The 15,000-nt window shown below is 35.8% G+C and overlaps 1 protein-coding gene across 2 annotated transcripts in view; it reads left to right on the top strand.

Annotated features, from left to right (window-relative positions):
* Nucleotides 1-2,078: 2,078 nt before the first annotated feature.
* LOC106883780 (glutamate receptor ionotropic, kainate 2) overlaps nucleotides 2,079-15,000 on the top strand; it is a 273,762-nt gene continuing 260,840 nt past the window's right edge. For both annotated transcript variants that reach the window (XM_014934911.3, XM_014934910.3), the window contains exon 1: nucleotides 2,079-2,449. In XM_014934911.3, the coding sequence (XP_014790397.2) occupies nucleotides 2,350-2,449 (100 nt within the window). In that variant the 5' untranslated portion in view covers nucleotides 2,079-2,349. The remainder of the gene's footprint in view (nucleotides 2,450-15,000) is intronic.

The raw sequence follows: 15,000 nt of genomic DNA, 5'->3' as shown, positions 1-15,000 counted from the left end.
TCCGATAGGCTTACAAAGAATAAGTCATGGGGTCGATTTGTGCGACTAAAGGCGGTGCTCCAGCATGGCCGCAGTCAAATGACTGAAACAAGTTAAAGAGTAAATATATATATATATATATATATATATATATATATACATTTATGTGCGTGTGTGTGTGTGTGTGTGTGTGTGTGTGTGTGTGTAAATTTTTATCTGTACCTGTCTATCTATTACACACATACATTTATGTAAATGTATATCGCTGAGTATGGGTGCATGTATGCTTGTGGGCTGCGCTTATACTGTGACACCATCTTGGAAGTCTCAGTTTTAAATTCTCTTTGCCAAGCCACTCCATTAAGGAGACGTAAACAAAGCAACAGCTTTTGTCCAGCACCAGAGGAATGAACAGGAAGACAAAGATACACACACTCATGCACACACACACTCACGCACACACACACATGCACGCACACATGCATGCACGCATGCACACAAACACGCACACACACACACACACACACACACACACACAAACAACCACATACACACCCACCCACGCGTTTAGAATCCTTTAGATCAAGCGAGAGAAATTAAAACTGAATTCCTGAGTTTACATCTGCTTTATTTTTAACCAGTAAAAAGTTACAAAAGTGATCCATGTGCCGACAGTTTCATGTATCCCACATGCAGAAGTTTGAAATGTGGCATACACGAAACTCTGACATTGAGTCACTCCTGTCACTATCTATCATCTATCCAAAATAACACACACACATGTATATAGGAGCAGCTGTGTGGTAAGAAGCTTCCTTACCAACCACATGATTCTGGGTTCAGTCCCACCTTGGGCAAGTGTCTTATACTATAGCCTAGGGCCGATCAAAACCTTGAGAGTAGATTTGGTAGACGGAAACTGAAAGAAGCCCGTCGTATATATATATATGGATATGTTTGTGTCTGTGTTTGTCCCCCCACCATCGCTTGACAACCGATGTTGATGTGCTTACGTGCTCGTAACATAGCGGTTCGGCCAAAAGACTGATAGAATAAGTACCAGGCTTACAAAGAATAAGTCCTGGGGTCGATTTGCTCGACAAAAGGTGGTGCTCCAGCATGGCTGCAGTCAAATGACTGAAACAAGTAAAAGAATAAAAGAATGTGTGTATATATATATATATATGTGTACTTCACACACGCACTTACAAATGTATATATATGTAATTTTGTCTGTTTCTCTACAACTCTCTTTGTCATCATGTATGTGTGTGTGTGTGTGTGTGTGTGTGTGTGTGTGTATGAGAACGCGCCTGCGCGTACGGGGGTATGTGTGTGTATGTGTGTGTATGCGTGCAACTGATAAACAAATCATATAGAGAAATAGAGAGAAGGATAGAGAGAGAGATATACAGAGAGAGAATTTTAGAAGCAGATGTTCGGGCTGACAGTTCGGTCGATAAGTCGAGAGGTAGTAGTTGGATAAATGGGTAGATAGACAGAGAGAAGGTTGGTTAAAGGAGATATTGATATAGAGTCCTATCGATACATGGTTATATAAATGAATAAATAAATAAATAAATACATGCACGAAGATTCGTAGAGATATAGGTAAATATTTATGAAGTGAAAGAGCGAAGTTGAAAAAGAGAGTGTGTGTGTGCGTGTGAGGTAGATGGATAAATCTATCTATCTATCTATCTATCTATAAACGCACAGAGGGAAGGAGGGAGAAAGTATATGTGTATGTGTGTGTGTGTGTGTTTGTGTGTGCATGAGGGAGAGAAAGAGAGAGGGAGAGAAAGAGAGAGAGAGAGAGAGAGAGAGAGAGAGAGACAGAGAAGAGAAAAAGGAAAGAGAAAGATACGTTCAATGGCGATGCTGGAATGCATAAAGTTAGATAAAAATAACCACACGTTCACACACACATACAGACACACATAGAGACTATAAGCAAACATCCAAACACATAATACACTCGGAGAAAACAAACACACAAACAAGGCTACATAATCTCACACACCCTCTTATATTACTGACACACAAGATGCACACTGACTCACACACATACATACACAACTGATATAAACATCGGCGCCACACCACAGCAGCACCACCAGCAGGGACAGCATCACAAACAAGAGAAGGAAAGCAGATGAGGAGAAGAGTGCTGGAGAGCGAACTATCACTGCTGCTAAGGGGGAATAAAAAAATTGCGTCTGTTGGGAGGGCAAAAAAACATGCGGTTGTGTTTACGTGCTTTTCTGACCATTAGTTGGATTTCCTGATGCTGTGTTGGATATCAAGACACTGGAAGAAGACGAAGAAGAAGAAGAAGAAAAAGCATCGGGCCCGACATCGCATTCCTCAATGATTCCCTTTTCTCTAAGTCTGTGTCGCAGCCTTCTACTGGCATCGCTGCTCTGTGCTTACTGGATAGTCTACGGACAAAAACTCACTCGCAGACTCGGTCAGTACCCTTCATTCGCCTGTGTGACTCTGCGTGCGTTTCTGTGTGTTTGTCTGTGTGTACGTATGTGACTATGCGCGTGTGTGTGTTTGTGTGTGTGTGTTTGTGTGTGTGTGTATGTATTTATTGAAGTATATACGCATGATATGTGTGAATGTGTGAGTGTGTGTGTGTGTGTGTGTGTGTTTGTGTGTGTGTGCTAATACTCGATCTATTGTCAAGGTTGTAGAAATTGCTATTGTTATTAATGTAAATATTTAAATTGTTCTTGTTCATGTTGTTGTTATATATGCTTTTATTCTCTGCTGTGGGTGTCTCCTTCTGTTTTAAAATTCGAGCTTAAAGTTTTAATATTTGCTAAAAGAAACATCATACGAATGTCTGTGATAGTGTGTGTTTGTGTATATATGGATATGTGTGTTTCTGTGTAAGCATCCCCGTATAAACACATGCATATGTATATATATGTACGCACACATACATATATATTTGTACATATATGTCTGTCAGTTTGTCTGTCTGTGTGTCTGTCTGTCTGTGTGTCTGTCTGTCTGTGTGTCTGTCTGTCTGTGTGTCTGTCTGTCTATCTATCTATCTATCTATCTATCTATCTATCTATCTATCTATCTATCTATCTATCTATCTATCTATTTATTTGTACGTATGTATGTATATATGTATGTATGTATGTTTGTCATGCTTTTGTTTAATGTTTGAAACCTTGTATACATACACACATACATACATACACATACACACACACGCACGCACACACACACACACACACACACACACACACACACATAATTATATATATAATTATATTTACACATATTTATATATATACGTATGTGCATGAATGACTATGTAAGTGCATGTGAAATGTTACTAAGTATATATATATATATATATATATATATATGTATGTATGTATGTATGTGTATGTGTGTGTGTATGTGTGTGTAGGAAAAATTTCACAGATATATATATATATATATATAATATATATATATATATATATATATATATATATATATATATATATATATATATATATATATATATATATATATTCATTCACAATTATTTGCATTAATTAAGATTCTACATGTACGTATGAGCATCGGAAAATATGAATATATTTTTGTCTATATATATATATATGTGTGTGTGTATGTGTCTGTGTGTCTGTCTCTATAAATATACGTGCGTACGTAAGTATGTATTTACGTATGTATGTATGTGTGTTAATATCTATCTATCAATCTATCTAATATATATGTTCATTATGTATATTCAAATTTAATTAGAGGATATATTAAACACCTGAAGGGATAGTTGCATCTAAGGGAATACTGGTTCATACCTAGTATTATTAGGGAATGAAGATGACCAATTTGTTAATATTTAATAATTACTAACGTCGTTATCCTAATTTTCTTTTCTTCTTTTAACTATATATATATATATATATATATATATATATATATATATATATATATATATATATATATATATTTACAACTGTTCTAACATACATACACCAAGGCACTCACAATCAGAGACATGAGCCCATGTTATGAAACAAGTTATATGCGTGTGTGTCACGTCTATACCTCACCATAAAGCAATATTTGAACCAACGTTCGTTTGTTTTATTCATTTTTAGACATGCGTGTTTCTATGTCCCCATCTCTTTTGCCTATCATTCTTTCTTTCATTCTGTCCCCTTGTCTCCCTGCCTCTCTCTCTCTCTCTCTCTCTCTCTCTCCCTCTCTCTCTCTCTCTCTCTCTCATACACGCAGACGTTCATAACTAAAAGTGTAAACAGATTGTACGATTGAACAGCCCGCACGCCTCTCTCTCTCTCTCGCTCTGTGTCTTTCTATCTCAATTTGTTGTCCCATTTGTGTGCGTGTGCGTGATTGCGTACGCGCGCGCGCACCAATACTACACACACACACACACACACACACGCACGCACACACGCACACACATACGCACACACACATACACATGTATAAGCCTGTGTATATATAAATGTAAAGGTGTATACATACATACAGACACACACACACACACACATGCTTGTACATATATATGTATGCCTGTATATATGAAAGCATGTGAATAATATATGCGTGTGTGTATGTATGTGCGCGTGCATGTGTAAATGTGTGGGTGGGGTGCATGCACACACACACACACACACACACACACACACACACACACACACACACACACACACACACACGCGTATATATATATCGCTATTTACACGTTCTTTAAGTCTTTACTAGCTTCACTCATTATAATGCAAGTCTGTTGGGGTCCCATTTCCTAGAGGTTAGTTGATCATACCGTCTGCAATCCATTCCCAGTCTGGTCCTTGTTTCCATCGACTAATGATTGTCAAACCACAAAGCAAGCACACAGACATATGATTTCATACATCACACAAAACTATCGGCCTTTGAGTCACTTTTGTAAAAATTTGTCTATATCTATCTATCTATCTATCTATCTATCGATCTATCTATCTATCGATCGATCGATCGATCTACGTAAGTCTTTCTCTCACATATGTATACATCCGCATACGTGGTATGTAAATTGTGTATATATATATATATATATATAAACATAATTAAGGGATCAGCAAATATTTGCTTCACCATATACCGAAGTTCAGAAATAGCAGCTAAAAAAGCTGAGAATCCCACAGATAGCATCACTTGTAACTCACAAAGGCAAACACAAGAAGAAAAAAATACTGTTAACCTTCGGAATTGGTTAGTTTTTCATTGTTTTTTCTTCTTGTTTTTGCCTTTGTGAGTTACAAGTGATGCTATCTGTGGGATTCTCAGCTTTTTTAGCTGCTATTTCTGAACTTCGGTATATGGTGAAGCAAATATTTGCTGATCCATTAATTATGTTTATAAATATATATGAGCTTTTAAATAAGTTCTCCACCAATAATGGTGCTTTCATACCGATGGGCTTGGTAAAAATTATTAATTGTTAATTGATTTATTAATTAATAAATTGATAATCCTTTATCCTTTTAATTTGTAATATATATATATATATATATATATATATATATATATATATATATATATATATATATATATATATATATATATATATACATATATACTATATATATATATAATATATATAAATATATATATATAATATATATATATATATATATATATATATATATATATATATATATATATATATATATATATATATATATATATATATATATATATATATATATATACCTTTGTTAAGTCACATGTATATGTCTCGGGACTAGAGTTGCTTTTGTAAATTTCCTATAACATTGTGTTTATATATATATATACATACATATATATATATATATATATATATATATATACATACATACATACATATATATATATATATATATATATATATATATATACACACATACACACACACACACATACACACACACACACATACACACACACACACTCACACACACACACACACACACACACACATATATATATATATATATATATATACACACACAGTTATGAGTGTATGAATGTAGGTGAGCCAGCGCACGTACGCATACGAGCGTGTGTTTGTATACTCATAGGAGAAGTGACGCGCATTAATTGTTTCTAGCCACTCCGTCCGAAGTTCGGCGTGAAACTACGATTAAAAATATATGTGATGTTTAAATAAATTCAAATACGTTCTTATAGTCCATACCTTTACTGTGACACAGAAAATGTATAAGATTATTTACATGCATTTTAACACGCTATATCGTGCGCGCACACACACACATTCAAGGTGAGCCAAAATTCACGCACAACCTAAGTTCAATGTGCTCTGGAATTTGTCAAAGTCATGCTTCAATATTTCTAAAATTGGATGAAATAAATAAAATAATAATGGATACACACGTATTGGTATATGGTGAACAAAATGAATAATAATGATAATGATAATCATAAAAAAGAAATAGAAATAAAATGTCAAATATTTTGGAGCGTGAAGATTGGCCCACCCTGTATATCTGTGTGTGTGTGTATTATATATGCACGGCTATGTCACTCACACGGACGTGCAAAGTATCTACGATCGCACGGCACCATTGGATATTCTGATAGGATCCCCATAAAATATTTCTATAATATTCTACCGTTGCAACTACTACTACTACTGCTACTACTACTACTACTACAAACTTCTAATATAGACACAACGTATGAAATTTGTGGTGTGGGTGCAGTGGATTACATCAGTTTCTACTACTTGACTGGATCTTTATAGAATCGACCCGGAACGATTAGATGTGAAATCCACCTGAGTGGGATTTGAACTTAGAATGAAAAGGGACGTAATCGAACATAGTCGCCATACCGTTTCTGCGATTGTTCTCCTTCCCCACCTAACTTATTGATATTATTATTATTATTATTATTATTATTATTATTATTATTATTATTATTATTATTATTATTGCCGGGCAAGAAGCTTAGCTGCATTTCGTCCATCTTTACGTTCCAAGTTCAAATTAACCGTGGTCCACTTTACCTTTCATTCTTTAGGGGTCGATAAATTAAGTACCAGTTGAGTACTGGGGTTGATGTAATCAACTAGCCCCCCCCCCCCTAAAATTTCAGGTCGTCTACCTTTAGTAGAAAGGATGGTGAGCTGGCAGAATTTGAAATTATTATTATTATTATTATTATTATTATTATTATTATTATTATTATTATTATTATTATTATTATTATTATTATTATTATTTGAGGCGGTGAGCTGGCAAAATCGTTAGCACGCCGGAAGAAATGCTTAGCGGTTTCGCCCGTCTTCGTGCTCTGAGTTCAAATTCCGCCGAGGTCGACTTTGCATTTCATCCTTTCGGGGTCGATAAATTAAGTACTAGTGAAACACTGGGGTCGATGTAATCGACTCATCTCTCTCCTCCAAAATGGCTGCCCTTGTGGCCAAATTTGAAACTCTTCTTATAATAATAATTATTATTTGAGGCGGTGAGCTGGCAGAATCGTTTGCTTAACGGCATTTCGACCGTCTTTACGGTCTGAGTTGAAATTCTGCCGAGGTCGACTTTGCTTTTGAACCTGTCGAGGTCCATAAAATAAGTACCAGTCGAACACTGGGTCGATGTAATCGACTAGACCCTTCTAAAATATTCCAGGCCACGTGCCTATATCAGAAAGAAAGAATTATTATTTCCTTCTCATTTTAGTACATGACCAGCTGTTTTGAGGAGAGAGGTCAAGTTGATTACATCGACCACAGTACTTGACTGGTACTTTATTTTATTCTGGAAGGATGAAAGGCAAAAGGGACCTTAGCTGAATTTGAACAGAGAACATAATGTATCAGGTCTGAACCATTGTTTAAACTCAATCGGTTCAGTGTTATATGTTATAACTGGTCTATTGACTTTGCTGGACTCGGCGAGAGAAAAGACAAATTGACTTTGTAAGGATAAAATGCATCACGTATGATGGAACGAAACTAAATTATATTAACAATCGCAAATTCATTCAGAGTCATTCTGTCATTCTTCGATGACGATAACGATAGTTATGATGATATCGATGATGACAATTATAATTCCAATATTTGGGCGTATATGAGGTGGCAAGCTGGTATAAACGTTAGCACGCCTACAAAGTGCTTAGCAACACTTCGTCCGTCTTTACGTTCTGAGGTCGACTCAGAATTCCACCGAGGTCGACTTTACTTTTCATCCTTTTGTGGTCGATAAAATAAGTAGCAGTCGAACAACTGGGTCAATGTGGTCGACCTACCCCTACTCCGAAATAGCTGGCCTCGTGCAAAAATTTGAAACCAGTATTTGGGTGTATATACGCTTATAAGTGTGCGTATGTGTCTACGTATAATAATAGAAGTGAGTGTACAGGACCTTTGTGTATATTGTAAAGATGCTCATATTTCATAAGTTTTATAGTTAGATATATACACAGCAGCACATACGGATATGTATGGCCATGTGTGGTTGACTTCAAGTGGTCACTTGATCGGCTAGGGCTGGAAATAACAACCAAATCTTTCTTAAGTCTGAAATTACTTTTTAAAAATATATAGAAATGTAATTCTGAAGTAAAGCGGGGATGGCCTATTGGAGCGCCTTGGACCATAGTTCTGCTTGGTCAAGGCTGACCTGAGGCTAAACGACATTTCTGCACGTAATGTAATATATGCAGATGAATGGTTTAGTTATAGTATTTTATTATTTTCTTTTCTTACTAAATATGAATACTCGCATAAACATTTCGATGTGTATTTTTTTATATACAAGCGTGTGCGTGTGTGAGTGATTGTCCTATGGAGTTATATGTATGCTTGAAAAGATTCTAACCTTTCGTGTGTGTGTGTGTGTGTGTGTGTGTGTGCATTTGTAGCTGTATATGTTTGTGCATATATGTATATGTATACGCAAACATGTGTATGTGTTGATGCATATGTGTATGTATGCATAAACATACACAGGTGGAAAACACACACACACACACACACACACACACACACACACACACACACACACACACACACACACACACACACACACACACATGCAGGTGTATTAAGGTATTTATAATTGTACATGCTTGGATGTGTAAGTATGTGTATATAAATGTTTCTTTGTCAAGAAAAATTGCTGCAATTCAAGTGAATAGTAAATCACTCTTTCAGGTGAACGGTCGATAGTTCGAGTCACATCTGTAGCTTTATTTAAATTAAATTCCTAAACATAGCCCTTAATCTTTCACTAATCCCTAAACCACTTAAATACTACAGTTGTCCCATTAATATATACAACCACCACTCTAACTCTTCTAAGTGCAGTCTTATTCACAATATTTGTCTTGATACGTCTATATGTCAAAAATCGTATAAACTGTTATATAAGCCATGCTCACATGTATATGCATCGTTTTCGCCCCACACGAGTTCTGACTCAGCAGGTTTAAGATGAGCACTGGCCATCCCGCTGGCTTTGTATTTTCAGACCATGTACATTCAGGGAGAAGAAGCCCTTCCTTTTTAAAGGCAATAGGTTGTAATTTGAGATATGACTCCTATTTCTAACCGATCGAGTGATCACTCGTTTTCTTTGTATGCATGCATCGGTTTGAGTGTGTGTGTATATGTATTCATATCTGTGTGAATGTGTGTGATGCTCTATCTTTAAATCATAGTCATATATTTGTGTGTATGTGCGTGCGTGCATGTGTGTATGTGTGTGCGTGTGAATACAAGTGTGGAGCGTATATACATAAACGGTAGCCATTCAATTACACATACGCATGCACAAACACAGACGCACACCAATATAGTATATACGCAACTAGACGATATACATACAGTTATACATATTCTAATATAGAGTTTACACTGTCCTATACATTGTACACACAATACACTATACACACAACCATAGTGTATATATACTACATACATCACTGCAGGGCCGGCCCTAGGGTTGCTGGCGCCCCGGGCGACTGCCCGAGTTGCCGATACCTTGAGCTGGCCCTGCATCATTGTTACAATAAACATACACAACTATAGAAATTTGCTATATATACATATACATAAATACACACACACACATGAAATACATATAAACACACACGCTCACACACTATCCCATAAATAATATAGCGATTTACACACAACTACATGCTATACACTCTTTTGTATACATACACGAATACTATAAGTAACAAGGTTATAAATAACATAATACACACACACACAAACATATATTTCATATGTACGTGAAAAGCGTGACTGTGTGGTAAGAAGCTTGCTTCCCAACAAGATGGTTCTGGGTTCTGTCCCACTGCATGGCAACATGGGCAAATGTCTTCTATTATAGCCTCGGGCCGACCAAAGACTTGTGAGTGGATCTGTTAGATGGAAACTGAAAGAAGCCCGACTTACATATGTATATATATGTATGTGTGGACAACCAGGGTTGGTGTGTTTACCTGCGTGTGACATAGCGGTTCAGCAAAAGAACCGATAAGTAAAGGAACAGGCTTAACAAAGATGTAAGTCCTGGGGTCGATTCATGCCCCAGTATAGCTGCAGTCTACTGACTGAAACAACAATACAGTAAACATATAGTACATACTAACCGTACAACACACAGGTATTTAGAACACACGCTGCTGCACGTTGCATGAACATAGCATTAGCTGCATACACACATATCCGGAGTATACACTCAACTATAATGAGAACGCAGTTATATCGTACACATATAGTTGTGGATTGGTAAAGGCTTGAGCGCATAAATTGCCTAGCAGTGTGTAGATATGACCGTTTCTTTTCTGTGTTCAAACACTGCTTAAGTGAATATCGCGTTCCACTATACTGGGGTTTATAAAATAATATAACAATCAAATACTCGTTCGATTTAGCATTCATATAAAGCATCCGAGATGGGAAATGAAATAAAGCTACAAGTTTAAGAACTCAGAAATTTACAACACCCTAGTACAGAACGCTGAAAAGTAAACTCACCTATAAATGCCCTCGCATTAACATACATACGTACATGCATGCATACATACATACATACATACATATATATATATATACATTTATATATATATGTGTGTATATAAATACATATATGCATATATGTGTATGTATACATATATGTAAATATATATATACATCTATATGTGTAAATATATGTGTGCATACGCATACATATGTTTGTGTATAAATATATATATATATTTATATAAATATGTTTATACATGTATGTATACATACACACATATATATATATATATATATATATATATATATATATATATATATATATATATATATATACACACACACAACTGACCAGGTTCGTTCAAACATGTGTGACTGTGTGTATGTGTGTGTGTGTGTGTGTGCGTGTGCATGCGTGCGTCCGCTAATATATCTAAAGTTTGAATTTGTGTAAATCACTACTCAAGTTTCGCATTTCCGTTTTGTTTAATTACAAACACACTCAAGGGGAAGGGTTCTGTCTGGGTGTATATATACATGTTTCTATGTGTATCTTTTACTTGTTTCAGTCATTAGACTACGGCCATGCTGGAGCACCGACTTGAACCAAATAATCGAAGCATGGTACTTATTTTGTCGATCGCTTTTCCCGAACCACTAATTTACGGACCGTAAACAAAACAACATTGGTTGTCAAGCGGTGATAGGGGACAAGCACACACACACAAACACACACACACACACACACACACACACACGTACACACACACACACACACACACACACACACACACACACACACACACACACACACACACACACACACTCGCACATATGTATATACTTGTTGCGAGCTTTATCAAAAGTAAAATAAGTGTACTTATCACCTGCAATAGGAACATTAATTTAGAACAGTAGTCGGCTGTGACCACTGTTCCATTACTTTCAGCTTCATTTCTATAAGACATTATTTGGATAAGGCAATCATTGTGGTGACTTGAAAATTATACTTAGTGGTGACACTTTGTTTTCAAATCTTTCCCATAATTAATATATGGAAAGAATTTTTAATACACATGAATGTTAGTTTTGAAGAGTAATCATAACCAAATTCTTTATGAATATAATATTAGGATATATACAGAGTGAGCCAAAATTCACGCACAAATAAGTTCAATACTCTCCGAAATTCTCAAAGACATGGTTCAATTTTTCTAGAATTGAAAAAAATAGATTAAAGAATGGTAAATACATACCTACTTGTACATGATGATCAAAATTAATAATGATAATAACAATAATGTAATATAAATAAAATATCAAATGTTTTGGTACGTGATTTTGGTTCATCCTATGCATACACACACACACACACACACACACACACACACACACACACACACACACACACACATATATATATATATGCATAAATATGTATATGTACATATGTACATATGTGCACACACACACACATACACACACACACTCACGTAAATATGTTTATACGTATACACACAGACATGAAAAATTATATAGCTAAGTTATATATACATTGACGTACACGTGCCAATTGTTATAACCTATACATGTTATCTCTCTCTCTCTTTCTCTCTCTCCCCCCCTCTTTCCCTCTCCTCCTCTCTGTATATAACTGAAAATAATGACGAAGGACGTGTACGAAAGATGTAACGGGAAAGATAGCTAACTTTCTATTCAGAATCATTACAATTTCAGCCCTTGAAAAAACATTGGTATCATTCATATGCAATACACCAGGGTTCCCAGAAGATAAAATAAAATAATGACTTGCGACTAAAATCACAGGCGATGTTAAACAAGTCTCACGATTTAAAATCGAGAAGACTAAGACAAATCTGAAAAAAAAAAGACCAGAGATATGCGGAGTGAAAGCAAAAACAGACAAAACCGTAAAATAATAATGCACAAACACGCACACACATACACACATACACATATATATAAATATATATATATATACATGCGTGTGTTTGTGTGCGCGAGCGCGTGTGTATGCATGTATAGTATTTCGACAGTACATAAAGATCTATGATTATGAGTTGCTTTCATCAATGGTAGTGACAAAGAAATCATTAGAGCGAGCTTCTGTTTATATACACTGCTGTTAAATAGTAAATGGCCTTCAATATTATGAAGCTGCTTTAACAGCTAACCATTCATTGCCAAGTTCCTTAGCGAAGCCTTTTCGCTTTGCAATCATGGAAGAGTTGCTAAAATTATTGGTGTATAGGCAGACAAATAAGGTGGTATGTAGACACGCTTGAAGACACATGTATAAAGACTGCATATGTATGTATGTATGTCTGGTTACAGACACGACTTGAGAAAGACACGAGCAATTCGTCACCAGCCGCCAAACAAAATGATGCTATATGCATTGGGACAAAACGGAAAGATATGTCCTGAATTGAAGGATTGCTAAGTTGGTGCGCCTTTTTTTATTGTACCTTTCTTGCAAATAATCCAAATTCCGGAAACCTACCATACGTTTGAATATATTTTAGATGCATAAATAATCATAAATACTTATCCAAATTACCCTGTAGTACACATGTCTGTTATGCTTGTTTGGCTGTTTTTATCCCCAAATTCCTAAGACTATATTGAAGGTCAGATGCAATGCACATCCATACACACGCACTACCTATAATGGCAAAACATGCGACGGATTCATTGTAGATTTCTATACAAATAGATAGGTAGGTTCCATATCTACGAGGGAAAATTTCTCGAATTCTTTTGCTCCAATGTTATTTTCACCGATGTCTATACACATACATACATACATACATACATACATTCTTTGTCTGATAACCTTGGATACATGCCTAAAGAAGTCGCACGACACTACCGCAACGTATTATCAGATGAATGGATGAGTCTATATGAGCAGAAGACTGTATGGATTTGTTAGTAGAAAGCTCCGAGATGATAGTTAACATCGATCATCAAAGCAGCTTTTCATGGACGAATAGCCGGAAGGGTATGCGTTTGCAATCCAGGAACAGGAAATATCAACCAAGTACCTGATGCAAAAGGGATAGAGATGCAGGAAAAGCAGTAAAATATGACAACCGATGCAGACTTTGTGGAGTTAACACCGAAAATATCATCCACATCATAAACAGTTGACCGAAAATGTCATCACGGTATTATCTAGTAATGATGTTGTAGCTAGGACACCCTTCAATAAAATCCGTCCAATGGATAACCTCGAGGACAAAGAAATAAGAACCCACAGTAAGGTAGAAACCATAGCCACTTATGATAAAAAGGAGTACTGGTGGAACGTCCCAGTGAAGACCTTAATAAGATGCAAGTACAACAGACCTGATATAATGATTTGGAATAGAGAAGAGAAACTGTGCCCAGTGGTGGAAATTAGCTGCCCAGCAGATATTAACATAAAGCTGAAGATCAGCGAAAAAGAGAACACCTAACCTGAACTATTGAGAAATTTGCAGTTACTCTATCCAGATTACAAGTTCAGGTTTATACCTGTAATTATTGGGACCCTGTGATATGTAACACATTGCCTAAATACCAATCTTGAGAAATTTGTCTTTACAAAACCAGAAAGGAGAAAGCTAATTCGAAGACTATAGATCCAATAAATCACTGGAACTGTAAAAATCTGTAAAACTTCCCCGAAGTTTATCATTTAGATATATATGAGCATGTCTAGATATGGAACTATATGCATGAGAATGCATAAATGAGCAAAACATACAAATCTGCACATACATACATACGTACAAAAACACCCTGGTGTTGATGTTGAAATTCCAATGAAGGAGCCTTGAATTTAGGTTAAAAACCGGGTCTTTCTCTATTAGCAAGAGATCTTGAAATGAAACTGAATAATGGTATACATAAATAAATACATATGCATGTATGTGTATATATATATATATATATATATATATATATATATATATATA

This window comes from Octopus bimaculoides, chromosome 13, assembly GCF_046866305.1.
Source record: "Octopus bimaculoides isolate indiv1 chromosome 13, ASM4686630v1, whole genome shotgun sequence".
In the NCBI taxonomy this organism is placed as follows: Eukaryota; Metazoa; Mollusca; class Cephalopoda; order Octopoda; family Octopodidae; genus Octopus; species Octopus bimaculoides.
Note: the sequence above shows the minus strand (reverse complement) of the source record. Positions and strands in the feature narration are given on the sequence as shown.